Consider the following 25,830-nt stretch of genomic DNA (forward strand, 5'->3'; position numbering starts at 1 on the left):
TAGTGCTGTATTAGAGAGTGAGGGGTAGAAGAGGGGGAATCAGGGGAGACAAGTGGGAAAATGCAGGAGGGTAATGAGGGAAGTGGAAAGAGGGTGAAGACTGAGTTGGATGAAGGGTGTTGAAGAGCGAGAGACGGGCTGCAATCAGCATGAACACTGGCTTCATTCGATGCAGAATCATTGATAACATAATTTCATAGCAATTTCTGCCAAACATTTTCCCCTCTGTGTTTACAGCAGGCCTTAACCCCCACAAAAGGATAAACTGAGACATTTTCTTGACGCAGCCAAGTTAGTAGAAGATGTTAGTAGAGGTTTATTACCCCCACTTAGGCATCTTAGCTTTCTGCTCTATGTCTTATTGTGTATGCCCATACTGTGAATACTACCCAAAGAGAAGAGGCCCATATAGGTCCCCTTCAAAAACCCCTTGGCCATTACGTGTGGTGAAAGAAGGGTAATTTGCATGTGTAAAATCAGAACTTCCCCACGCTGGCCTGTATAAAAGGGAAATCCCAAATGTCAGACCCTTTCGAATAGGATCCCTTTACTCAGGTAGCACGCTCTGTCCTAGCCTGTGGTAAAAACAGACAGGCAGACTTCGATAATGAAGCCAGGAACTAACCAGGAACTCACTAGGGTCAGCCATAGTCGTGAAATGGCAAATGAGGCTGTTTTGTGATCTTTTTGTTTTGTTTTTTGCTTATTTCTTATTGTAAATAGTGAAGGAAATTCATTCTAGATTCTGAATTTTCTCATTGAAAATCCCATGTACATAGATATGTACTTTTCTAAAAATGATGAGCTCCTGCTTGTAGTTTTTATTCTATAATTAAATTGTGCTGGAAAATGTGAATACTTTTCTGCAGTTTTTCTCTTTTATCTATCTGTCTGTGTCTTGCATTTATTCACACAACCTCAGGAATATTCTTTTCTCTATCTTTTCATTTTAACTTTCCGTATTCAACAATCTGGAAAAATATGCAGAAATTAACCTTTTGTGCAGTTCATGTGTACTTGCATGTCTTTTGTTGATGCGCTGTCTAGTCTATAATCAGCAGAAGTCTATGTGCAGACTGAGGTAATTATATCATATCACTTAAAGCTTACAGCCCTTAACTGTGTGTTTGAACCCCCCTTTCTTGTACTGTAGATGCGTACAGTGTGTGTTGTGCTTGTGAAATTACAAAGCCAGTCCTGATCTTTCATGGGCCTATGCCTTCACTGTAAAGTTTCTCATTGGCGAAACGCGCGCACACACACACACACACACACACACACTCACACAATCTGTTTACTTGAACGCCCTTCACCTAGCTTAACTGCCATTTAAGTCTAGACCTTGAGATAATTGGCTTAGCAAACCCTCAGCAAAAGATTGGGACATGGTATTAGCATTAGTTTTTTTATTTTTTTGCCGAAGCCTCTCTGTATGTGTGATTATATTTCCCAACCTTCAGTCTGTCTGTCGTTGTCTGTGTTTGTCTTTCTGTCTGTGTTTTTGCTGTCCATAGAAGAGACCTTCTAGAGCGACTAAAGCAGACTGACTGTTGTGTTGATGTTTATAGTATCCCTTTGCCTTTATTGCTTTGGTATGGAGGAAGAGCTGTTGCCAGGGCAACTGTAGCTTTGACTGGCATCGAGGTGGCCATGGGAATTGATAGTACATTTCTAGACCATGCTGTTAATTAAATGTAATAAGTGGAAAGTAACGTCTGGGTTTATTTAAAAGAGCTTCATTCAACACTAATCCATCTTTTTTTTTCTCCCTCTCTTTCTTCTCCTCCATCCCTCCCTCTCTCTACAGTGAATGACTTCACGGTGATCCGTAAAAAGTTCAAGTGCCCCTACTGCAGTTTCTCTGCCATGCACCAGTGCATCTTGAAGAGGCACATGCGCTCCCACACCGGAGAGAGGCCCTACCCCTGTGAAATCTGTGGCAAGAAGTTCACCAGAAGGGAGCACATGAAGAGACACACACTGGTGAGTGTAGAGCTGTTTGGTCACCAGTAGGGTGCAGTAAACCACACTGAGGACAGTTACCACTCTTCACTTGCCCCTGTTGTCCTGCTCAACACTTGCTCTGCTCCTCCCCACTCCCTCTACCCATAAGCGGAATTTGAATGGGTGCCATGGGTGCCTGGCCAACAATGTAGAGAATCCCTTGGCATGTAGTAATATTGGTAACAAATTACTCCTAAGTTAAATAAGCATATGAACTATCATCAACTATTTTCCATCACTAATTCACTCCTATAAGCTTTATCAACACAGTTATTGACAAATTAGCAAAGATGAAATCTAGAAGAATCAATTTGGTTGGTGCAATAGGGCCGATTTGGAAAGAAAATGTTAATGTTGTTGCTTTGATATTGGGGTACTTAACATGACTTAATGTGAATTGGTAGATAAATACAGTCATGTTGTTGTTTTGATAGTTCACTGGGAATAAGTGCTGTGTTTTCTGTAGCATAATAGTTTTAGAATTTAGAATTTTAATTGCAATCTTAGTATTCTGATGCCCTTTTAGACTTATGACCTGGTTGATTAGACAGAGATCACCTCTATAGCTTGCACCCATATGCATGAAAGACAAGCTCCGCCCCTGCCTCTACCCTCTGATGCCCCAAACCAAAATGTAAATGTCAAATTTGTGAATGATGTGTGTCCACCCAACAGGTCCACAGCAAAGACAAGAAGTACGTGTGTAAAGTATGCAGCCGAGTCTTCATGTCTGCAGCCAGCGTGGGAATCAAACACGGCTCCCGTCGCCACGGCGTCTGTGCCGACTGTTCTGGCCGGGGCATGGCGGCGCTGCTGGACCACAACGGGGAAGTGGGCGGAGACATCTCTCCGGAGGAAGAGCTGTACCCCGGCGACCATCGTTTCCATGACGACCAGGCGGAGTGCGACGGCGACGGGGAGGGGGAGGAGGAGATGATGGTCGAGGGGGATGGGGAGATGATGGGAGAGGGGGAGGAGGAGGGGGGCAAGTGGAAGGACTCAGGGATGATAGCCGAGGGCGACGCAGCGCTGGACAATGAGAAGGAGGAGAGCGACTCCTCGGCACAGGAGGGCGAGCAGCAGAACGGGAGCGAGAAGGACTTCGCCTGGATCTCCTAGGATCTGCTGGGCTCTCCTCTGTGGCTCGTCGACCGATCTCCGAGGATCTCTTGTTGATCCCTTGGGCAGAATCCTCTGCTCTCTTTACCCATTGGTCCCACCGTGGGCAGGCCTTCCTCTGAATGGAAACGCTGTAGGGCGATGCGCGACAATGATCTAAAACCATTATGGGTGACACGCTCATATGCACACACACACACACACACTCACGTATACATACACACACAGACAAACACTTAGGCTATTCTCATACCAACCTTGAGCTGGTCATATGACTTGCCATAGTAGAGAGAGAGTGGTTGAGAGATGGCTCAAGCGAAAGGCTTTTTCTGCTTACCTCCTTTACTTCTGATGCAGTGTTTTTTGTGTTTGATTGTTTTTTTGTTTTGTTTTTTTCCTGAGGGTTCAGGCCAGAGTCCTGTAGTTTTATACTCTGTCACAACAGGAATCAACGGGGACGCTGCCAAGGACCTGGCCAATGCTAGACTGCAACTTTGTATGTTTGCCGTCACAATCGCCATGGAAACCAAGCATCATTGACAGTGTAGGGAAATGGCCAGGAGGGGGTGTCTTGGTGCCATCCGGCCCCAACGTTTCTGGGGACGGTATCTCTATACGAGTTAAGGGACAGTCTTTATCTATTGCAAAGCTGCATGTGTCAGAGGACTGGGCAGCCCGATGGCACATTGTTGATGCAGAGTCCAACTGCCACAGACTTGCACTTTAACGACAACTGACTCCTGTCAAAGCCCCGAACCCATGGTTTACATTTTTGATCTGATCTTTACTTAACTAAACAACTCGGTGACCGCACCTACCTTTAAGGATATACTTTATGTCCTCTTGACTGTTATCACGATATAGAAATCACTGAATCTTTGTGCAGTTTGCTGTTTATATAGCCTATGCCTTTCAGTGGGGTCCTTAATCTTTCACCTAAGTTTACCACACAATTTCTATTGACCTGTTCCAACAAATACTGGAGATTTGACGGATGTACATACGATTTTTGGAAAAAAGTGGGATTTGAAAGAGGAATGGAGTGTGTGCGTGTGTGAGAGAGAGAGAGAAAGTGAGAGATTTATATGTAAGAGTTTTTGAGTCCTATGCAGGAACCTCCACATTCTCTAATTACACAGAAGACATCGACTTCACTCTACTTCCCTGTTTGCAAATCGACACAAGCACACAACGGATCCACATGACCTACACTTTGAACTCTTTTTCTGTCTCTCTCACTGCGCTTCTCTGTCTCTCACTCTCTCTTTCTGTTTCTCTCACACTGGAGCTTGTGATGATAGGATCTGAGAGCCAAGCCTCTCAAAGCTAAGGAGGAGCCGCCTTTCTTTTAAAGCAGTTTTGCATTTTTGGTCAGTCATATAATTACAATTTCTGAATATGGAATATGCAGAATCTTTCCATTTTATTGGACCACGGTTTTCTTTTGGTGACATTTTATCCGATTTTGTAAGATTACAAAGAAGAGGAAAGTTTGCTTGAAACTCCATCCTGAGTTTGATATTAGTAGAGAGTGTAATATTAATTTGTTTTGTTTAACAGCTATTTATTGAAAAACAGCGTTGTGGATTCCTGATTTTGAGAAGTCATTCCCTCCTCTGTCTGTGTTGGGTGGAACAGGATGGGTGTTTGTATGCAAGAATGGATGAATGTCCAGTGTCAAATGAGTGTTAAAGTCTATATTGATTTCTTAAGATTATTTCCATGATTTTGGCAAGATATTTGACAATTCAAGTGAGGCAGATGACATGTCTTATTATTATGATTATCAGAACTATGATTATTGTTGTTGATGTTACTATTATTAATTATTATTAAGTGCTGGATGCTAAGCTTTATTGTGTGTTCTTTTTTGATATTTTATATCTTGTATAAGAAGAAAGAGCTTTTATACTTTGCCTTGTTGTGGACAGCAAGCCATGGGGCTTTTATCAACCTTTTATTGTGCCAGTTTTACGCTTTTTCTGTCGTATTTGCTTTTTTACCAAGGGAAAACAAATTCACTGTCAAACTTCTCTGTTAGATATTGATTGAAACATATATTCAGCACACGCTTTTGCATCACTAATGTACACTAATTGATTAATATCAAACCAAAAACAATCTAGTACCTTGTATACATAAAGTGCTTTTGTTTCACAGTGTGTGTGTGTGTGTGTGTGCAGGTGCTTTTGGATTTATTATTGTGGTCAATAGTTTTGTTGTTGGGTTGTTTTTATTTTGAACCTGTCACTATTTGTCACAGTTTGAAAAGTGCACATGTTATGGTATTATTGTGTATATGAAGGGCTGTGTGAAAGGACCAGCTAGTTTATGAAGATTGCATCTTAAAACTTAAAACCCAGCTTTTTTTTTTTTTTGGAGACTCCCTGCCACAGGAGGTTCTACTGTGTAACGCCTTGCATGAAACGCAGTCAAGTAGAAATGCAGCGTGCAGACGATGCACTATTCCCTATCTCAGACGGTAGAGAGTGGTGTGGGATCTATATACTGTATTTCTATCTGCCGGTGTTTCACTCGCTCGACTCCAGTACATTTAAATAAAGGGAAGGTGCGAGCCGCAGTAGAAACTCTGGGAAACATTTTGTTGCCAGTGCTGGTTGCAAACATTAGGCCTCTGCTATAGGCGCCGTGGACTGCACTTCCCATCAACCCCCACTGAGCAACTCTCAATACAATGTGATTTCTGATTTGTGATGCTTTCTTCGTGTCTGGCATCTATCTTTATTTAAGTTGTATTATTTATTGTGTTTTTCTTTGACCCATTTATCAAATATTTCTAATTCTTTTTTTCTTTTTTTATGGAGAAAAAGAAAAAAAAAAAAAAAACGAAGAAAGACAATGGGTAGGATCTTATGAATGTTAATGGTGGGTTTGGAAGGAGTCCATGATCAGTGACAAATCTCTGTCCTGTGGTGCTGTCGTGGCCACTGGGAGACGTCTGGATGTATGTATGAGTCCCCAGCCCTGTGCTCTTCTCACGGCCTGTACTGTACGTCTTCTTCCTCATACCGGGTTGTACTTCAGGAAACGTCCGCCATCAACCCCTCAATATGTGCCTCAATGACATTTCACCTGTGTGCTTGCGAGAGAGTGCGTGTGTCTCCAGAAATAACTGAGTATTTGTGTCGACGGATAGAGATTATTAAGATGTGACTGATCAGATATATAGGTGCAAAAATGTTGGAGGAAAGACTCAAAATGTTGTTGTCGGAGAGACAAATCAGATGACTGTCTAGGTTCTCTTTCCCACCGTGTGTTGATGACCTTTTGTGCCCTGATTCTGTGGTCTTAACTGCATGCCTGTGTTCATTTTGTCATACCAAAGCGGCGTCTTCGGCATCTGCACACAACTGTCTCATTCCACACGATGCAAAACTGGAACTGTTTGCTCTATTGCAGATGAATATGGGTATTCTTAGACGTGTAAAAAATTGCAATCCTGATTTAGCCTGTATAGCTTGATTCACATGTGCAAATCATGAAGCCATAGATATGGGTATATCTATATTATACTATATTTCAAAATTGGCTCTTTATTTTAGATTCTGTTCTTCTACTAAGAGTGATGTGTGTATACCTTCATATATATGAATTTATATTACTATTATATATTATTTATTTTCTCTCTCAAGTTTCAGAGGGTGTCTTTCATTTGTAAAGGGTCGCACTTGAAGCTTGAGGTTTGTTTATTTTTCGTTGGGAATAATATTGTTCAATATGATACTGACTTTATATTGATGATTATCATAAACCTGTGTTTGTAACAAAATGTGTTAAATAATCAAAAAAACCTGTCCTGTTTTTACACCTGTTTTGTTCTGGGCAGATTAAGTGCTCTTGTGCAGATATTTTCGGTTGGTAGTACTGATCACAAAACATTTTTACAGTCAACCATGAGCCTCCTGTTTTGATGTTGGGGCGGGCCCACAGGTCGTCCAAGCCTCTTTCTAACTTCATGTTTAGTGGAAGAATTAGCTTGACTATTATTTGCAAAAACCAATCAGTCTCAATAAATTTTGAAATTGCTGCTGTAAAGAAGTAACCAGTGTGTGCTTTGCATTTTGTTTTCATGTAGTTATTCATTCCTGTCTGAGGATTGGTGGCGCTGGTATTGTCAGAACTATAGGGCGTCCACAAGGGGGCAGAATAGACACAACAGTAAAGGAAACCAGACAAAGAGGAACTGATGGATGCAGTCTGTTGCTACACTTGAACCTTGTTTATCCAAACTCCTCAAGAGTGAAGGTGGCACAGTAGATCAAAATGTTTGGAATTATGAAATGCATTTCAATTTTGTACCAAAGCTTCTTCAAAATTTGAAACATGCATACACAGATCCAGACATATTATGTGCAGTCTATTTTGCTGTTCAAATGCTTTAAATTGCATATATCAGCATAGAAATAGCAACAATCCATAGGACTTTTTTTTGTCACATTGTTTTTTTTAAAAGGCTAATCATCATGGAAGTCTGAGGTTTGCATAAACACATTTTTATTGCACTCCTTTATCCACAAAGCCTCTATCCATCTACTCGTTAAAGGTGAATAAAGAGCCCAACTGCAGACTTCTTCCGTTCAGGTTTATTTTCTTTCCGTCACATTACATCACATGGATCACATTATCAGCATCATACATGGTCATCCATCTTCTCAAGCACTAGTCATAGGCTTGACATTCACACAAATAATCCTTGAGTGCACCACTCCTCAGAAAGTGCTTCCTCACTGTGCGTGGGACTGCTGATGATGGCCGGAGCCGGAGCCCACACACAGGAGAAATCTTGCCCTCCAGTGATGACCTCAGGCTGACGTCACGTTCCCCTTCAAACGTTTAAAGAAGCGCTGTGAGCGCTGCGGTGCGCTGAGCGTCTTTGACGTTTGGAGTCAAAACTAACTAAATCAGCCTTCGATCATCAGTTACTGTAAGGGGAAATCTAACACATAAAACCCTTCAGTGTTGTATCTCCTAACAAAATAAGGAAAAAAAAAAACATGAGCGATGCTAGACATGCAAAACAACCTCAAACTGAACCAGACATCAATCAATCAATCAATCAATGAGAAAACAAAAACAAAAAAATAAAGCAACAAAAAGGTCAGTTTTCACACCAGCCACTGTAAGGCTCAGTAAAGACACAACAGGAGAAATAAAATGGTCATCCAAAAAAAGAGAACTGACAGACAGAGGGTAAAGGTTGACAAGACAAAAAATAAGAGCACAGTAGAAGAAGCAGAGAATTGAATGGAGCTGCCATTGCAATGCATTACATTTGATTTGGAAGGAGATCCATTGGCTTTGCTGCTGCTGGGTTACACACAACGAAAATTGACATTCAAGAAAGCAACATAAATTTTGACATATTTGGAAAAACGAAGGCTTTTTATGATGCACATTTCAAGGGTTTAGTTAGCTTAATATACTGGGTAAAGGCTTGGGTGGGACCACAGTAAAGCTGGATAGCGCAAGAAAAGGAAATGGAAAGGACAAGGTCATCACGGAAGAATCACTGTAGTGAAAAGGAAATGGGAAGGATATGTCTATCTAGGAAACAACTGGAAGACACCAAGGCATGCTGTCTGTTGGAATGTGTGGGGCAGGATAAAGATTCCCACAAGGTTGAACATTTCATCAAGACCAAAGGTCGAAGGTGATCCTGCCTAACAACAACTTAACATCACAACCACAAACAACATCCACGACAACAACAATAACCACACATATTCGGAAAAAATTACTATTTGGCAGGGAGAAAGACAGACGAACAGCAACAGTGTGAGCGAGTAGCCCAGATGTCACCAAAAGCTCAAGTTAGTTCTTGTTCCATTTTAAAGCATCTCATTGCACAAAGTAAGATAGTAAAGCAATACTGCATGGTCGTGTTATTCGATATGATTCAGAAGTGTGGCAATAGCTGTCTGTGTGTGTTAAAGTTTTGGATACCGAACTCTGAATGCGCTACAGGTTCACTACAGGCAGTACAAACTAGCCAGCATAATAACAACGAAAAAGACAGACTTTTCTTTTTGTAGGTTTTACATTCAACATGTTTTGTTTTTCTCCCCTTTGCCTCTAAGCTACAATATACATCGAGTCTTTACATGTTCACTATAGCTTCTCAATTGACTTTTTAAAAAAGATGAAAGAAAAATATTCTGAGCAACTCTACGGTAAAAAAAAAAAAAAAAAGTTTCCTTTTCATATAACAGAGATACAACAACAAAGAAAACAACAACAATATATGAAAAAGCCTCAAGGTTCTCTTTATGTTGCATATGTACAGGAAAGCCCTGAAACTGCAAATCCATCTATATCGTCACTGCTTGCCTCGTGTCCCCTTGTCCACCAATTGTAAATCTCCAGTTTCCGTGCACACCCAATAAAAGTTAAGCCCAGTCTCCACCTTCCTGTGCTCTGGGCTGAAGTTGCAATTGCTGATCTGAGGTCTGTTTTGCAATGCTCACCAAATGTTTTGATTGGTGATTTTAATAAAGTTCTCTTGTCCTAGATCTGTGCCCAAGAGCAACTTTGTACCCAGAGTTCTTTCTGGCCACGGGGGTCCAAGCCACACCCTTACAAGCGGGCTCCTGCTGCTTGTAAGGCCTTGGCCTCGAACTCCACAGGCCAGTTTAGTGCAACTTGATGAAAGGTGGAATAGTGGCAGGCACACGGACCTGTTTGACTTAATGCATGCATAGCTGGCCAATCCACTGCCAGCAAAAGCACTGGTCTCTGAAACCTGCTGGTGGAAATCTAAAAGTGCTTTCATTGGGGATGGAGAGAGAGCTTACGGGTTGCATCAGATAAATCTATCAAAGAACAAACCAGGAGATGACAGAGGAGAGTCAAAGTGGTATCCAGCACTAAAAAACACAGACTGTTTCTATACAGTTACAACCTCAGCTCAGTAAAATGTAAATAAGCCGAAACCTATTGTTTTTTAAAGGAAACACAAAGATGAGGCTTACGGGGGAAAAAAGCAGTGTGAGTATTACGAGGAAACTCCGGGCATTGAAACGCCATAAAGCATCTGGTATCAAGACGATAATGTGTAGCCACTGACTGAGACCAGTGTTTTCCCATCACTGAGACAAGGCAGGTGCTGCTTTCGGCCCTTAGCACCCTTCCACAGAAAGGCAAAGTGACTCACTACCTAAGTACCACACTGTACTTTCCAGTACCACACTACTTGAAACACCAAACTCCCAGCATCACTGTGTTATGTTCAGTATACCTGACACAGAGAGCAAGACAAACCTGTCCAGATCACTTGCTAATGGGGGACCCCAGAGGTACAGAACCCCCATCCCTGACACCCCATTTATTCCATCAGGCAGTGACGACCCCCCTCCCACCCCCCGAAAAAACAACAACTATTTCCATTCACTTCAAAATTTGTGTGTATAAAATGTCCATGTATAAAAACATGTCTTTGCGCAGTGCAAGTTAGTGCAATTTCATTAGGTCAGTATACCTTTCCTTTTTATGTTCTTTTCATTGGCACTTTGTGAAGTTTCTGACCGGAAGAGGCCTGCCGACTGAGAGAGAGAGAGAGAGAGGGAGACCTAGCTTATCTGAGATGCCATGGGAATATAAGTAATCAATCAAATAAAACATGACCAGAACCAGACGGTGGTTTATGATCTTGGAACAGAATGAGATGTCGTTAACTGTTGTTACAGTGAACACGCCCGCTTAATGTGTTTGCTTGTTTTTCGCCAACTGCGTTCAAGCAAGGAGCCAATTAACAGTCGGGCATCTGCTCCCATGGATTCTTGAAGACGTGATGACAGGTCACCCATAATGTGGTACTAGCCAATGGCAGGCAGCACAGGTATCTCTATGGCGACAGAGAGGTGTCGAGTCATACTGTACCTCAGTCAAGGAGTCTGCTTAAAGAAGGTGGGAAGGGACAGGCACTCTGCGTGTACGTGTGTGTGTGTGTGTGTGTGTGTGTGTGTGTGTCTGTGTGTGTGTGTGTGTGTGTGTGTATGTCATGCGTTGCCATGGTGATCAGGTCAGGTCAGTGTAGGGAGCGCTGAGAGAGGAGAGGACACGCAGCAGAAACTACATTCAAAAAGCTGGTAACAATCAAACAGTACAAAGTTGAATCTCTTCAAAAATATACATCTACTGTCACGACTCAGCCTCTGCAAGCAGAATAGAAAAGTATGATGGTTTATGAGAAGCAAGTTATCACCTTGAGAATAGCAATTTCATCTCAATCAATCAAATCTAAAAGTTTTGTACGAAGGCAGATGCCAGTTCTATGGTAGCCTTGCAAATACTGCTCACAACAGGCGATGGGCAGACTGTGGGAAGAGTCCACTTAGCCAAGCCAAAGAAGACAACATTACTAGTGGGGGGGGGGGGGGGGGGGAATCGAAAAAATTCTAGTCCTCTGAAGATCCTTGAATGCTGAAATTACACAACAATAATAATTGAATGTTTTTATTCATAAACCGTGCCCACGCTCTCAACTATGACTATTGATGTGAAGTTTTGCGCTCTTCTACCCAGTGGAAACAGTCAATAAGTTGTTCAACTATGTCCTTAAGCCAATTTCAAATTGCTCTTCACCTGCAATGGCCTTTTGCAGGATCACTGCTGTGTTGCAGGAGAGCGTCTTTTGCTGTTTTTCTTCTTAATGCATGAAATGGGTGATCGAAAACATAAAATTTTCTAAAAATCTAAAATCTCCTATCTCTATTTTATCTAATGCTGGGAAATAGTGGCCTGCCATTTATTATAGTTACAGACCTATATTTTAAAGTAACATTCCACTTTGGTAAAACATTTTCAATTTTTAGCACACATACTTCAATCAGTGAACAGTCAACCACCAACAATGGAAGCCACGGTGGCTGCCATGTGGTGATGCCACTGACTTTTTTTGATTTTCACTTTTCGTTTCCAAATGTTACACTAGAGTGGAACATCACTTTAAATGTGTGAAAACTACTAATAAAAAATAATAATAAAAAAATAAATAAATTTAAAAAAAAGGGGGGGGGGGGGGTAGTATTCCCAGAAAAAAAAAAAAAATCTTAGCTCCTATGAAGTTAAGTCTGGTATTTACAAATAATGCAATGCTAGTTAATGGTAGTTATTCCAAAGAGAACAGATTTGGTAACCTCTAGATATCAAACTATATGAATTAAGAACGCAAAATGTATTATCAGGTAGTGATTGTTGGGTTACTATCTCTATGTTATTTACCTAAAAACACAACACATATCAGTCAGACTGTAAGTTAAAGTTTCAAAGGGCAGGTATCTTCCATGTATCATTCATTGTGGTAAACAATCTCATTCAGAGACCCAGCTTTCAAAAATAGAACTGAGCCTTTCTGGCTTAACTTGTCTAAATACCAATGACAAACTCAAAGCAAGAAAGACTATATTAAATGTTGTAATTCTGCTGATTGCACAGTGCAACTGCTAGTTGCCTCAGCAACTAATTGCTGAAAATAAACTCTGTAAGAAATAGAAATCCACTCTCTTGGGCATATGCTGTGGTTACAGTGATACTCTGAAAGAACGTATTTCTTCAAGGTGCATATCTCTAGGGTAAAGGTATAGAAAAGAAGAGCGGGAAATATATTTCATATATTGTGTACATCGCTCGAAAATATTTTGTAAAGTCAAAGGGAAACTTTTGTACCACTTAGTGTGAGAGTTTCATGTGTTTATGCAAAATTACAAGAAGTATGGTTAGCTGTATTCGATTTGCTTCACAAATAGAAAGTAGATATCTAACAATATGTATTCAGACATATAGTCGATATCCAGTAAGGCCGTAGAAGACAGTTATGTGAGAGTTGTAATTGGTTAGGATGGGCAGTAGAGCTTATAGTTATGAAGAAATATTGGTTGTAACTGAACAGGCTACAGAATGACTGTTATTCTAATTGCCTTTGGTAGGTTTGCTGTCCATTAAACAGTGACAATGAAAAACGGATATTGTACAAAGGTGTTATGAAGCAAATCTGGTGTTAACCTTGCACCTCCAAAGAGGATCATGATCCACCCCCAAAAACAGTAGCTTACATGATGCTCCGACGATGAACAACACAAGAGTATACCAAAAAGCTTATCTGAAGTCTTTAAACATTGCCTTGAATGAGGCCATGAAAAACGGGAAGTGAAAAAAAAAATCAAATCAGAAGGTTCTGAATCAGATTTAAATGTTTCTTTTTTTTTTCTTATCAACAGAGTAAAAATGTCTCAGTCTTAGAAAAAAAAAGGTCTCCAAACCTGCGTAAAGTTCGTTCTTTTTTCTCGTTGAATTTTGTGTTTGTTTTTACCCCCCGGTTTTATTTTCTCTTTGTGTTTGGAAACGGAAAAGTGAGAAGGCGGATCCCCTGCCGGGCCGGAGGAAGCGGTGCAGAGAGCTTCGTCGTGAAGAAACCCCCCCTCTTCTCCTCAGTGGAGGAGTCCACCTCGCTGTAGCTCTGAATGAGGAGGAGTTCATCCCACTGACACGGAAGCGGTTGGGGGGGATTAGTCGGTGAATCTCTGACAGGCTTTTTTCCAGCGACAGGCTGTGCACCACATGTCTCTCTTCTCCATGCCATACACCTTTCGGCACTTCTTTGCCTCCCCACGGGGTTTCCTTGGTAACAGCAGAGATGACAGGGTAAGGACACGCACACAGACATCCAGACACCCACACGGGTAAAAGAATGCACAAGCATGTACAATACAATCACAGGCACCTAGATGTGCACACACACACACACACACACACACACTAGGGATGTGAATCTCTCCTTTGACCAAGTCGATATGAATGTCGATATGTGGTTAGTGATTCAATACAGGGAAGCTCTCTATCAGCAGGTCGACGATTTGATACAATTGCATTCATTTTTTATTTGATCTGATACAAGACGATTCAGTGCCATGAAGAGCAATCCAGGGTTTATTTGTTATGGTATTCTTAACTCTGGTTGGGATCAACATTTTCCAGCTATGAAGCAGAAATTTCATTGTTAGCACTGAGGAAGGTTGATTGAGATCGAAACATCTGCACTGTGCACTCGGGTTTGCACCTTTTCACTAAAGCATGATCTTGCAATAGTCTATATATAGGACATATACTGTAGTTGCATATTTTGTTTGGTGTGACATATAAAGTAGCTTTGTCTGATATTTCTCTGGAGGCTGATGACATAAATTAACATCTCCATGTCCCTATTTTACCAGCAACTGGAAACTATGACCCACTGCTCAAAATATAAAAACATTCTATTCCACCCATACTAGAAAAAAAGGAAACAAAGAAAGGGGCTAATTTGTGCCTAAATTATAGCACATCCAAACAGAACCACTGTGGAAAGTGACAGTGTTTCAGTAAATTAAACAGATTGTGACAGGTTGGAATGATTTAATAAAATGCAATGGCACGACACAACTTATTCTTTGTTTGTGGTTGACATTGCAATGTTTGGTTTGCTGTAAAACATTAACTCAAATGTATGACTCACTAAGGCATGTGTGGTAAGTGTGAAAAAGCATAATCATGAGCAGAGAGTACAGGAAACTGCAATCATGTTGTTTGACGGCTTCAAAGGAGTTTGAATGCATGAACACTTCCAAGTCGTCGCAACGAATATATTCCCACCTCACATGAACCCGGAAAAAAACTACGACCACATTCACAAAGGGCACGCATCGTCGTTACAGAGCGTGACACGGAGGGAGAGAGAATGATGCAAAAGAAAGAAGCAGTAATAGAGAAATCACTATTCATGATTTTGACTGTCAAATCAGGTTTCCCTCGTCAAAATATGTGATTTTTTAAATTTCACCCATTTCCATATGTTTGAATCAGTGCAGACATATGCTGCACAGCTAGCTGAGTCTCCCACATCCGAATCTGATAATCCTATCAGTTAATACCCCTAACACACACACACACACACACACACACACACACAGCAGCTGCATACCTGGTTCCTGGGGTTGGTTTAGGTGCTGGCGTTATTAAAGCATGGTTCTTGTTAACAGTGGTGTGTGTACTGGGTGCCGGCTGCCTCTTTTCCCCGATGCTAATTGTCCGGACATGAGCCAGAGGTCCCTGCAAAGTAACAAAGAATTGAAATGCTCAGTAAACTAGAAAGTCAATGAAAACAGAATATCCACTCTGTACTATACCCTGATTGGCATCTGTTTGGTCTACTCTCAAAAGACTATTGGGACTGGATAGAGAGAACTGATCGATTTTCAGATCGGTCAGACACTGATCAATCAGACACAGTTCTGTGAGGCTCACACAGTTCCATAGACTGAATGACAAAAGATAGAGGTACTGACAGAAAAGAAGAAAAAAAAGTGATGATATGATAAGTGGGAAAGAGTGTGAAACGACAGAGCGAAAAAAGGCTCAAGTGGCTACGAGGGGAGAAAGACTGAGCAGCGAGGAGAGAAGTGAGAGACCAGGTGAAGATAAAAAAGGATAAAATAAGAGATGTGTGAGACAAAGCCTCACTCACCGGTAGGCCTTTGAAAATGACAGGAGGGGACTGCCAGGACACACTGATGCCATTCCCTGTCCCAGTCCCAGTTCCAGGCCCGGTCCCATTACCACTGCCTAGCCCAGCCAGCTCTGGACCCACTGGGATACTCACTGGAGCAGTGGCCTGGAACATGGACAACCACCCCGCCACAGCCAAGAGAGGGAGGGAGAAAGATGAGGGGTGACAGCGAAAGAACAGGGGGGAAAGAGCAGGGAAGGGAATACAGAAAACAGTAAGAGGGAGGAACTAAAACTGAAGTGTGTCTTCATATCTACACTGATCTTACTGGTATGAATGACAAGAAAATATAAGTGTAGGCAATCACGCATCAAGATCATAACTGCCTGCAATAAAAAAAAGTGGGCATTTCAGTAAAAGAGACAGTTATGGTTATACAATACTGGTAGGAAGTTGGACAATACTGGCACAGAACAGTTTTTTTATAGAAACGTTGTGTTGAACGAGAGCATAAAGAATAGTAGAGAGAACATGAAGTTAGTAATATTGTAATTAAGTAATAAAATAACAGACGAGTATAAGTATGATGGTGGTGTGACCTGTAATCATCAAGTAATCATCAGCGTGTCTCTGCATATGCATGCGTTTTTGTGTGCAACCAGTGTTGTCACGGTAACCAAAAATTCAACACTACTTCAAACCATTGTGAAAGATTGAATTCATTCTTGAACTTTATAAATGTTTAATAGTTTTACCAAATATGTTCTGCAAGGTGAAACACTGTTTCATTGTTATCTCCAAAGGACATGTAAGTGGCTTGGAATGGTTAAAAGAAGAAAAGGAAGAAGGCGACGACGACCGCAGCAGTCAGCACAAAATTCAGTTGAACAGCTGAAAACATGGCAACAGCGTATAACAGTCCACCACATCTTGAACTGAATCCAAGTCAACCACAACTGGTTGACAACACTGGTGCCGGGAGTGAAATATGGAACTATTTTGATTTGTCGGTTGGGTGTCCAACCGACAAATCAAAACCCAAACGTTGCTACAAAGCTGTCCAAGTCAAGTGTGGTAACATGTTGCTTGATACTTTTTATACTTCTTGTTTCTAGTTCATGGTTCTTCTAATATTATAGCAGCATCAAATTTTTAAAAATCAAACTTAGTACTGGTATCAAGGTCAAAATTCTGGTACTGTGACAACACTCTGAGCACCGTGTCTGTATTTTGGAGTGCATGCTTTACCTGGTAGGCGTGGTCAGTGCGGATGTGGCAGAGCGTGGAGGGAGCTGATTGACTGAGCAGTGTGGGGGCGTGGCTCTGCGACCCGTTCATGCTGATGTGTTCGGAGCGAGGGATGCTGGCGAGCGCCGGTGGGAAGACGGGAGGAGGACCGGCCGTGGTGGGGGAGGTGGGTGTGAGGCTGGACAAGCCCTCCGATAGGCTATCCATGTTGACCTCGATCTCTGAGTAGTAAAAGTCCTCCTCTCCATCACTGTAGTCCGAATCGCTGTTCCGTCTGCAGGGGAGGAGAGGCAACTACTTAGGAAACACGGCTGAATACCCCAGTCTAAATACTAGGCCTTATAGATATAACCAAAGCTCCACAGATATGTATTACTGGTCAAAAGTGGATTTTAAAAGATATACCACCATCGGTATATATTCTGCCAATAATATACCAATGAAATAAGCACAGATTTTGGCATCACATCAATCACTTATGTCATTTATGGGGTTTTTTTTTTAAGATAATTATTTTTAAACTATACTGAGAAGAAGGAATTCTAAACAAACTCCCAGTTTATAAAAGTATGTTTTGTAATATTGTTTGGGACTGTAGTGTCCCAAATGTTGTATATGAAGTATTCATAAAAGAAGCCCTTTGTCAAATTGACATTTCAAGAAGTACTCTACTACCCCAAAATATACTGGCTATTAATCTCCAAATATCAGCAATGGTATCAGAACCAAAAACCCTGCACCAGCCAGGCCATGTTCACTAGATCAAGAAATAGAAACGCCAAACTCCAACAGCATAAAAATGGCATTTTACAACAGCAACACTACTGTCTAGAAACAAAAGCACAGTAGTCGGTGACATGATAAAAATTTTGGTGTGGCAAATGGTCGTGTTGTTTACTATTCCCAGCAGCAGGGGGCGGTGAGAGCCAACAATGTTGTGTAACAGTCCTCAGACAACAGGCTTGTGATGAAAAACCAACCTGACCACAGTTGTCAGGACACCTGGCCTTTCCTGAGAGAGGAGGATTCCTGTATGAGGTTACGCTAACACTGGGAAGCACAGCTGGATTCTATCTCTCTCTCTGTCCTAGCTTCTAGTAAGAGAAGACTAATATCAATTCACCCATGCAGATGTAATTACAAAGGCATGAAAAACCCTTACAATTTTTCAAACCATAGCCCCTACACAAACTCAAAGTTCTTTCTGTTTTACAATTCATTCAGTAGGTGGGCGTACCTTTGATATCATATTATAAAAAAAAAGTATTATAAAAACTTTTCAGATTTTTTTTTTTTACTATTTTGTCAAGAGGGGAAGGGTGGAGTGGTGTAGGGGTGGGCGATATGACATATGATATTCAGATATCATGATTCATGATGTGCATCCCAATACTTTTCATTTTGCATCTACGCTCCTATTTAATGAAAAGTAGAGCCCAAATGGTAACAGTACTGTACTCCACCTGCAGCCTTTAAAGAAAGAAGAAATGTTATAACATTTGATTTTGTTAAACACAAGAAAAAGAATGACTCATCAAACACCATTAGGATCATAGGTTTTCAGACCTATTTTAATGGATTGTGGTTTCAGAAGGTAAACAAGCACTGCACAGATTCCAGCCACAAATGAAAGAAACAACAAGCCTCAGTTAGTGCTCTGAAATACGAACAGACCTTAAAACGTTCACCATTGCATAACATTGTAGTTAAGTTTGCCTGCTATTTTCTTAAAGCATTCCAAGTACAGTTGTGGAATAACTGTTTTGGAAAATTTTCTGCAGTCCGGGATTTCGTAACAAGGTTCAACCACTGTGTGCAATGTTTTGAAACTTATTTTCATCTGCTTGAACCATCCTTTAGCATCCATTACCTCTTTCCAGAGTTTGCTTTTTCTTTTCATATAGGCTGCCTTTCTCAAATTGTTAAGCAGTGTCTGATGCTGCCTTCAAGTGCTCCTTGCATGCTCCTTCTTCCAAGTCCAAAAGTTGTATATATGACACCATGCATTCAAGTGCTTCTGGTTGGAAACAATAACGAAACGGGCTCTGTAACAAAACTATTTCTTGATGGCTGTTATTTTATTTCAGATATTAAGCCACAAATAGCTACACTGTTCTGCAGCAGCAGAACGAGTAGGAGAAAATGTGCATCATATAATTGTTTTAATTAATTTCTTAAAAACAAAAATGCATGAAAACTAAAAGTTTAACAAAGACTAAAACAATAGCACATAATAATATACTACTTCACTTTTACCATTAAATGTTGACACCACTTCTAGGTTCTCTGCCCCTTAAACGTCACATTTCGGCAACTGGTGTATCATAGAACAACTTCACATTCCAAGTTGTATTTATCACTTTGTTGGGTCATTCATGTGAGCTCAACTCGTAATTTACTTTTCTGACAGCACTTCAAAGCAGCATACCGGAGATAGCAGTCCATACCTTTGGCTGTTGTCAACGATGCACTTGAACAAGATGTTTAACCAAGTTATGTTAAGCTTTCAGGTTAGTAAGAAGGTTACGCAATGATTGGGTGAAAAGTTGGGAGAAAGCAGTGAATGTAAACTAGGGCTAGGTATTGTACTAGACTAGATTGGACTAGATTCTGACAGGATGGGTCACAATATGATACAATACGATACTTCACACATCGATATTATATATAAAGATATTTATGTATGTTTTTAGCATTGTGGTGCATAATTATGTGCATTGCTTGTGTGGATTAGGGGACAAATTGGGGCAAAAAACAATTTTAGTCAGGAGTGTGTGTAATTTTGTTGTGTTAAACAGTATTTTGGCATGCGCACGCACGCATACACATCCACACATACGTACAAATGGATAACACTGGACATCCATCATGGGGAAAGGGAACTCTAAGGAAATGAACTTGGCATTCTGACTATGCCTGCACATGATTGCTTTATGCATTTTATACTACTAGATCTGATCCACATGAGACTTTAAGAATGCAACTAATATTTGGTCAAAAATTTCCCCAGCTGAAACCCTTGAAACCCAGGAGAACTGAAGCCTCTCAGCCAATCCTGGAGGGTTCTCTTTGCTCGGCCAATTCTCTTGTGTGTGTGTGTTCTGTTATTGTCTGGTTCTCCTGTGTGTGACTAGTGACTCACCCCAGGTGGACGGTGCGGATGTGTCGCTGGATCCCTGAGGAGGTGCTGAGGACCTTTTCACAGTTCTTCCACAAGCACTTGAACATCACCTTCATGGAGTTCTGAAACCAAGACAGAAGTTCACTTTTTAGCCTTACTATACAATAACATAATGCACAATATCAGTTGTCAGTGTCTCACAGAAACCTTGTCTCCAAAAAGCCAATTTTTAAGGAAGTGAGAGAAGTTGATTTTTACTCAGATTTTCCCTTTGACATCTATGCATTTATGCCATTACAACGCACTCTTTTTGGTTTAGCTTTGGCCCTGAATCATTTTCTAAACATGGGAAAAAAACTGTCAGCCATCAATCACGGTAGCAAAAGTGTCAAAACAATACACAATTTCTGCAGAACACTGATACGACGGAATATTGCAGGGGGAATGGAGGTTTATGTAGAATCTCCTGTTATGTTCCTGTGCGTGGATCTAGCTGGCAGCCTCCATAGAAAGGGCTTCGTGGGGGACTGAGTGCCACTCTACAAGGGGCCAAACACTACACCTCATTAGAGAGCTATTAGAGCAGCATGCCTATAAAAATAGAAACCTGATATGCAACAAGTTAAGACACATACAGAGTAAAAGAGAAAGAGAGAGAGAAAGACAGGGACAGAGAAGGGACGATGAAACTCTACACTTCTCTCTCCACCTCACAGTACTTTCATGTTTGTTGACAGATTGATGAGCAGAATAACTGTACTATGTTGACCTCTTCCTCCTACTCTTGCACATTGTGAGCTGGGGTCAATATACCAGCATCCCACTGCAAATACTTTGGGTGCAGGTTGCAGGCTGGGGGTGTTCAAGTGCCCTTAATGTTCTAATACAGTATGCATGCACCCTCCCAAAAATACAATCATGTATACATACAGTACATGTACACTTCCGCATCCGTGTAAACACACACACACACACACACTTCCAAAAAACCAAACTGACCTCTTTTTAACCTCTCAACATCAAAAGCACCACTTGTGAGTGCTTTTTCGTATCTGATCTCCTCAAATGTGATTTAGAATAAAACCCAAAGTAATGAGATGTTCGGCGCTTTATCAAACCCTCCTTGCTTCGTATGCAAGCTGTGAGGAGATGGATGGATGGAGTGGGTGTTTTTATTTGAATTTATTTTCTCAGTGAACATATCAGGGGCTGGCAGCTGTCCCACAGGCAGGCAGGGACCTGCATCACTGCTAATGAAAGACAGTGGGTGTGTACTCTCATTACCTTTCAACAGCCTCTGGAGAAAGGGCAAGGAAGGGAGGGAGGGAGGGTGCAAGACAGAGAGAAAGAGAGATAGAAAGAGAGAGTGAGAGAAGTGAGAGTAGAACAGGTTTTATCTCTGATTATGTTAACCCTCTCCTGCACTATTCTAGACAAACTGTCACTGGCTGTCACTATCTTTCATTCCATTTATGGCAACATGCAATCAAACATATATGCATATCCCCTAGCATGCGGCTTTTTATAACCAGAACCCCACTTGTAAAAAAACATTACATGGCAAAGCTACTCTTTAATCCAACAAACAATCACAAATCACTTAATTCTCTAAGTGTTTTTCTTGCATCTTACAGTAAGACTGATGATTACCATGCTTAATAATCCTCTTAACTCACTGCCTGCACAGAATCAAACAGCCTACGATCCCATGGGCAGCTGCTCATAGTGGGCTTAGACCTCTGGGCTTGGCCTAGGCTACACTACAACACAAACCAAGAGGTTAGCTCACACTTCGGTGCAGCCCGCATCCCCCACAACTCATATATCTGTGTTCCTCCCAGCATATTTCTTCTTCATTTCCTGCCTGCTTATCTATGATATGACATGGAGTCTTTATGGTCTCATATGCTCCACAGCCCAATAGTCTTCACTGCTGCCCCACTCACTCCAGGGGGGGGTTGTATACTGTATATATATGAGCCCTCCTCTGTCACTGTATTGCCAGGAAGTAGAGATTCTTTTCTCCTGTGTTACTACCTTGAGCTTCAATCCTCTTTTCCTCCTCTACACCCTCTGTCCTCCTTTTCATGCATCCCTTGAACCTTTTGTTACTTCCTCCTGTTCCTCCCTCCTCCGCATGGACACATTTATACCTCCTCTCCTGCGTTCTTTCTCAACTCCCCCACCTTTTCCCTACAGAGGTGGCTGAAAGGGGGGATAGAAAGCTTCTTGATAGTGAAACCACTTTGACGTTCTGGACTGCTTCCACAGTGTGAAACGAGAAGGGGAGAAGTGAAAGAGAAAGAACATAATCCATCATCCACAGAGGCAGAGAGAGTGACGGGCCTTATGTCAGGGGCTCTTAAATCGCACAGCGCTTACATTTCCTGAGTGTTTCTGGTGGATTTTCCAAGGCCCCTACTACTACTTTATAGGACTGAAACAGCACACCAGAGAAGTGTCTGTACAACTGTGGCCCTGAGCTATTACTCAATCTGTGCTAAATCATTGGTTTAAGTCAGCGGTTCTCAATCCTGGTCCTTGGGGGTTGGGACTCAGAGTGGTTACCTATCCAGCCAGGTAGTTAAATGCATTCCCCTGCGTCCCGGGTGTAAAGCAGCCCTTGATTAGATGGCTAGAATGAAAACCAGCAGGGTTCTGGGTCCAGGATGATTGGATTGAAGACCACTGGTTTAAGTTTAAATGGACTGGACAGCATAGTTTTACACTATATACTTGATCTGCAAACCCTACAAAACAACACAGTCCCTCACAAACTTAAAGTGATATTTTATGTGACTAGAACATATACTCTTTTTAATGAAACAGTCAGTGACCAATAGTTGTGGTCTCAAGTGTTCACAGTCATTCCAGTCACTTGCCATGTTAAAATGTCATTCCTGAAACACATACTGCTATGGCAATATGACCAAGATATTATTTTGCTCTGTAATATTGCCTTTTTGCAGTTACCGATAATGAAAGTCAGAAAGGGGAGGTTGGCTGTTGTTAAAGTCATTTCGAGGTATAGGCTACATGTCAAAAAATGAAAATTTCCCATCAAAACCGCAAATACGAGCTGCTGACTGTGAAACGTTCACATCAGCCTCCTACTGATTACTGCAAGTAGGACATGTGGGAACATTTTGGAGACTTCAGTATCTCCCACTTGGTGTCACGAATTGTGGCAGCGTGGCAACAGTAGCAGCACTGTAGCGGATTGACTGATGGTGGCAGTCCAAAATGATGAAAAAAAAAAACATCAATTACATTCACACAGATACAATTAACTCTACTTGCAGAAACCGAGAACTATCTGCTGTAGTTGGTTTATAGTTTATTTTAAATTCATGAATAAAAATTACTGAATGTGGGCGAAAGTTAATCATGTAAGCAGTTCCAAATTATATTTAGCAACGAGATGTCATCCTACCTTTCGCTTCCGGGGTATGGGGTCCTCAAACAGGAAGTGCGTGCTCTCTGTGACATCCTCGTTGACATCATCACCCTGGGATGAGAGCAGGAAGTTCTTGTTGGCATCGTTGGAGAGGGGTGGGGACGGTGTGGAGGGCACTGATTGGTCGCTGGCGTCCCAGCTCCAGTTGCCACTGGTAGAACTGCTGTAGCTGGCCGACAGTGCCTCTTTCCAGCCCCTGCTGGCAAGGTCTGGGACTGCAGCTTAAAAAAATCCACACAACTTCAGTTTATCACCTAGATGACAGACGATAATGGTAATATAGGTCAAAAAAGTAGCTGTTTTATGTTTGAAGACAGACACATTTTGGGGAAAAATAATTGGAAGGCGAGTATGTGTACTACTTTGCAAGACCTGTAATGAAAACAATATTAGCTATCTAATGCTGGGACAGTAAGGCCAAAGAAGGGTGGGTATATATACTACTTAACTGTTATTTTACAGCACAGCATTTTATGAAAATGAAAAACAAACATTTGTAGAAATTGTTTCAGTAGGGACCATAATATGTGAACCTAGTGTTGCACAATTAATCATGAGTAATCGTGTCCACTGTAGTTGAAAATAGTCGAGATAGTGATATAAGGTAAAAAAAAAAATAAGATAAAAAGTGCAGAAAAATAATTTTGTCAGATCATCAAGACTAAAAATCATGATTAATGATTGATTAATGTCAACAGTAGCCAAACTGTCACAGTGAAGCATCGTAGTTGCATTCTGAATTGTGCATCTTTAGGTAGGCAAACAATACCACCATTCATTTAAACCTTGCATAATGTTCAGCAAAACCTACATCCAAACCCAACTGTCTTTGAAATGAAAATGATGAAAATCTTTTTTTAAAGATTTGGGGGTTTTAACATGATAGCCTGTTTGATAAACACTTTACTATCCTGGAATTTTTCATTCAGATATACTAAGCTCTGCATACCATGCCCAACACAGCTTTCCTGGAGTAGGTACCACAATACCTTTCTCTCACTCATGGCCCACAAACCTTTTCTACTGTATACTCTGTGGCCTTTTGACCAATCCAATAATGCCTAACGTATAAGACTCTATAATCGTGCTGGCTTGATCTGACTTTTGATGCGGTGAAACGTGATGAAAAAACAAAACCTAAACCCCAACATAGAGCCAAGTTTAATATCATATATGATGAGGATTAACTCATATCAACCAATAACTGTTTCTATGGAAATGTAAGGAGTGGAATCTGAGTTCATCTGAATGTCATGAATCAATGTGTATAGGAGGATTACTATATTACTATACAGAATTACTATGGCCCATGTGTGGGCCGTGTCTGACCCCCATAAGAATTAAACCAATCACAGCTTTAAGTATTATCTCCTAACCTCCAAAGGGATATGATAAGGAGAAAAATGTGTGAGAATATCAAGAAAAAAAATGGTAGCAAAGAAATAAATAAATTATACAAAAGTAATTTAAATTTTCAAACTATTACCATTACATATCAGTGTCAGGGGTGGGGTGGAGTGGTGGTGAGTGGTGTTGGGAGTTGGAGTAAATGTTCCTCTATGCAGTTATAAAATAAACATTTCATTTGCAACTAAGTAACTCAAACATGATAACATCTGTTTAGTGATATAATTGCAAATTTGCAGAGATTGAGTCATTCCTATTTCATGGGGGCTGACCACACTGCGATGTAATCAAACTTATCAGCGCTAACCAACAACCCTCTCCTCCACACTTGCTTCAAGAAAACTTTTCATCAAGCGTCGTTCCTCCCAAACCACCCACATCATTCTCTTAGCAGACAGGATCTAATGACTGCTAGTTTCAACAGTGAAAACAGTGAAAGCCTACGTTGTTGTAGATTAATTTGCACTTTGACCCAGTTGGTATAGCAGTGTCAAATAGGGTGCGCCTAGTCTTTACGGTGTTGAATCACAACATGTTTGCCTGACTGAAAACACAAACAGTAGCCTTGCTATAATGCCATGCTGAAAATAGCCAGCAGGACTTTGACCGTCTGCTGAGGTTGGCATGGCGATGGCAGCCACAGCAATGATAGCTACGGCAACAGGAGCTATGGTGACAGGGTCAAGGCGGAGCAGTTGGCAAGAAGTGCTGAGCTTTGGTAAACATATAGATACAGAGATAGGAGGCTACTGCTGATAATAGAGTCCCACTGGATGCAAACAGCTGTCCTTAACACATGATCTACTCAGCAGCTTTGACTGTGTCAGAGTGAACTAACCTCAGCTGATTCATTGTGAAGTTTCCTCCCCACTGTCCCCAGCCTGACCTATTTCAAAATAAACTGCCCTCCCCAGCCTCACCTCACTCAGAGTGAACTTCTCTCAGCCTGATTTAAAGTGAGTGACCTTGATTCAC

The 25,830-nt window shown here is 41.3% G+C and overlaps 2 protein-coding genes across 4 annotated transcripts in view; one reads left to right on the top strand and one right to left on the bottom strand.

Annotated features, from left to right (window-relative positions):
* The window catches only part of zbtb46 (zinc finger and BTB domain containing 46), a 57,911-nt gene extending 50,729 nt beyond the window's left edge, over nucleotides 1-7,182 (top strand). For both annotated transcript variants that reach the window (XM_078288540.1, XM_071899337.2), the window contains 2 exons: nucleotides 1,808-1,983; nucleotides 2,680-7,182. In XM_078288540.1, coding sequence (XP_078144666.1) covers nucleotides 1,808-1,983; nucleotides 2,680-3,123 — 620 coding nt within the window. In that variant the 3' untranslated portion in view covers nucleotides 3,124-7,182. The remainder of the gene's footprint in view (nucleotides 1-1,807; nucleotides 1,984-2,679) is intronic.
* Nucleotides 7,183-13,405: 6,223 nt separating this feature from the next.
* The window catches only part of slc2a4rg (SLC2A4 regulator), a 43,105-nt gene continuing 30,680 nt past the window's right edge, over nucleotides 13,406-25,830 (bottom strand). Inside the window, exons 4-9 of one of the 2 annotated variants that reach the window (XM_071899340.2) lie at nucleotides 23,425-23,669; nucleotides 20,013-20,113; nucleotides 16,871-17,144; nucleotides 15,641-15,787; nucleotides 15,098-15,225; nucleotides 13,406-13,758 (exon numbers count right to left, since the gene is read on the bottom strand). In XM_071899340.2, coding sequence (XP_071755441.1) covers nucleotides 13,647-13,758; nucleotides 15,098-15,225; nucleotides 15,641-15,787; nucleotides 16,871-17,144; nucleotides 20,013-20,113; nucleotides 23,425-23,669 — 1,007 coding nt within the window. In that variant the 3' untranslated portion in view covers nucleotides 13,406-13,646. The remainder of the gene's footprint in view (nucleotides 13,759-15,097; nucleotides 15,226-15,640; nucleotides 15,788-16,870; nucleotides 17,145-20,012; nucleotides 20,114-23,424; nucleotides 23,670-25,830) is intronic. The other variant, XM_071899341.2, reaches the window with a different exon arrangement.

The sequence above is a fragment of the Centroberyx gerrardi genome, chromosome 14 (genome assembly GCF_048128805.1).
Source record: "Centroberyx gerrardi isolate f3 chromosome 14, fCenGer3.hap1.cur.20231027, whole genome shotgun sequence".
Classification (NCBI taxonomy): Eukaryota; Metazoa; Chordata; class Actinopteri; order Beryciformes; family Berycidae; genus Centroberyx; species Centroberyx gerrardi.